The 2,143-nt window shown below is 50.7% G+C and overlaps 1 protein-coding gene across 1 annotated transcript in view; it reads right to left on the bottom strand.

Annotated features, from left to right (window-relative positions):
- The window catches only part of RIMBP2 (RIMS binding protein 2), a 6,762-nt gene that overhangs the window by 1,540 nt on the left and 3,079 nt on the right, over positions 1-2,143 (bottom strand). Inside the window, exon 3 of the mRNA XM_014533359.1 lies at positions 354-463. Coding sequence (XP_014388845.1) covers positions 354-463 — 110 coding nt within the window. The remainder of the gene's footprint in view (positions 1-353; positions 464-2,143) is intronic.

Below are 2,143 nucleotides of genomic sequence, written 5' to 3'. Positions count from 1 at the left end.
CCAGCCTTGGACCCAGGTCCCACTGCCGACACCCCCACTGCCACCCACTGGGCGTCCCCCACCATCAGCCTGCTCTTCCCATGGCGCCTGCTGCAGCCTGAAGAGGGGGCTCCTGAACGGGCCCTGCCCGAGAAGATGCCAACGGGGGGCCCCCAGTGCTGGGCAGTGACTCAAGAGGGAGGAGGGAGCCTGTGGGGACCAGAGGGTCTCAGCCCCGTGTGGCACATGGTTGCCTGGGAAACCAGGTGAGTAGAGTAACACCCACCGCATGTCGGGGTCAGAGGAGGGACCCCGGGAACCCCGCTCGGCACCGCAGGGGGACTGTCACACGGGAGGCGGTGCGTGGAACAGACCTTCATAGAAGCCGTCCTCGTCCATGTCCCCGTAGACGTAGAGGTATTTCCCCGCCGTGAGCGGCAGCTCAGCCTCTGGGTTCTCATTGGGGCCGTCGAAGGGGTTGTAGCTACGGGAGAAACAGCCGCTGGGAGACGCTCTGAGGGAGGCTGACGGCAGCCCCGGCCTCGCGGACTCTGGGCCACGCCCACCCCCTCTCCGCCGGCCTCGGCACTAACAGATCAGATCCTGGCCGTCGCCAGCTTCCTCCCACAGGCTTGAAACAGAGGGCGAGCCCCGGCCGGTGTGGCTCAGTGGGCAGAGCCTCGGCCTGAGGACCGAAGGGCCCCGGGTTCAATTCCGGTCAAGGGCACGCACCTCGGTTGCAGGCTCCTCCCTGGCCAGGCCCTAGTCGGGGCGCGTGCAGGAGGCAACCCATCAATGTGTGTCTCTCACATCAAAGTTTCTCTCTGTCTCTCCCTCTCTCTTCCCCTCTCTCTAAAAATCAATGGGAAAATATCCTCTGGTGAGGATTTTTTTTTTCAATTGAAGCTTATATAATTTTATTAACCAATATCCCCCCAATAAACCCAATTAAAAAGTCTCTGTCTTTAGAGTACTTGCCATCAAAGATAAATATTTTTTTCTCTCTCTTTATTGATTAAGGCATTATCCCCCCATTGCCCCCCAACCCCCCACTCATGCCCTCACCCCGGTGTCTGTGTCCATTGGTTTGGCTTATATGCAGGCATACAAGTCCTTTGGTTGATCTCTCCCATTTGCCCCACTCTCCCCTACCTTCCCTCTTAGGTTTTGAGAATTTTTTAAAAAATAAAAAATAAATAAAATAAAAAACAGCAGAAAAGTCGCCTCAGTAGGAAAATACCAGGTGTACCGGTTACTAATGCGGGTTTGTTTCCAATAGATGGGGTCACACGTATGCTGATATACATGCGATGGGATATGTGTGCTATTTTGTTCTATTAACAACAAGCTTCAAAACTTCATATGTCAGATTTGCTGAAGGTGTTAACATCACAGATGAGCATGCTTATGGTGAACATGCTCCATCTCAAGATACTTGTGGATGCTGGTTTAAACGCTTTAAAGTGAGGATTTCGGTGTGAAAGACAAAGAACGTCCAGGTCAACCAAAAAAGTTGGAAGACCGACAATGACAAGCATTATTGGGTGAAGATGCGTGTCCAACTCAGAAACAACTCGCACAAAGATTCAACGTTGCTCAGCAAACAATTTCCGACCGTTTACAAGCAATGGGAACCGTTTTAAAGGAAGGAAAATGGGTGCCACATCAACTGAACGAAAGACAAATGGAAAACCGAAAAGTCATCAGTAAAATGTTGCTTCAACGGCACGAAAGAAAGTCTTTTTGGCATCGAATGGTGACTGGCGATGAGAAGTGGGTTTATTTTGAGAATCCCAAACGCACAAAATCACGGGTTGATCCAGGTCAACCATCCACATCGACTGCAAGGCCAAATCGCTTCGGAAAGAAGACACTGCTCTGCGTTTGGTGGGATCGGGAAGGTGTGGAGTATTAGGAGCTTCTAAAACCAGGTGAAACCGTTAATACTGATCGCTACCGACAACAAATAACCGGTTAATGCCTAACCCGAATTTTTAACCGGTATCCAAGTTTTTAACTGGTTAATAGCTAATCTGCATACCGATTAAAAATGCGGTTTTGAAGTGTGTGATGGTGCGTCATCACGAAGCAAAATTACTTTGCCGTGTGTTCTGGCCCATTCTGGCCGTTTTACGATCAAAGCGTGGTTCAAATTGATTATTTG

Source organism: Myotis brandtii, unplaced genomic scaffold, assembly GCF_000412655.1.
Source record: "Myotis brandtii unplaced genomic scaffold, ASM41265v1 scaffold97, whole genome shotgun sequence".
Classification (NCBI taxonomy): Eukaryota; Metazoa; Chordata; class Mammalia; order Chiroptera; family Vespertilionidae; genus Myotis; species Myotis brandtii.
The sequence above is the reverse complement of the archived record's forward strand: the minus strand, read 5'-3'. Positions and strand labels throughout refer to the sequence as shown.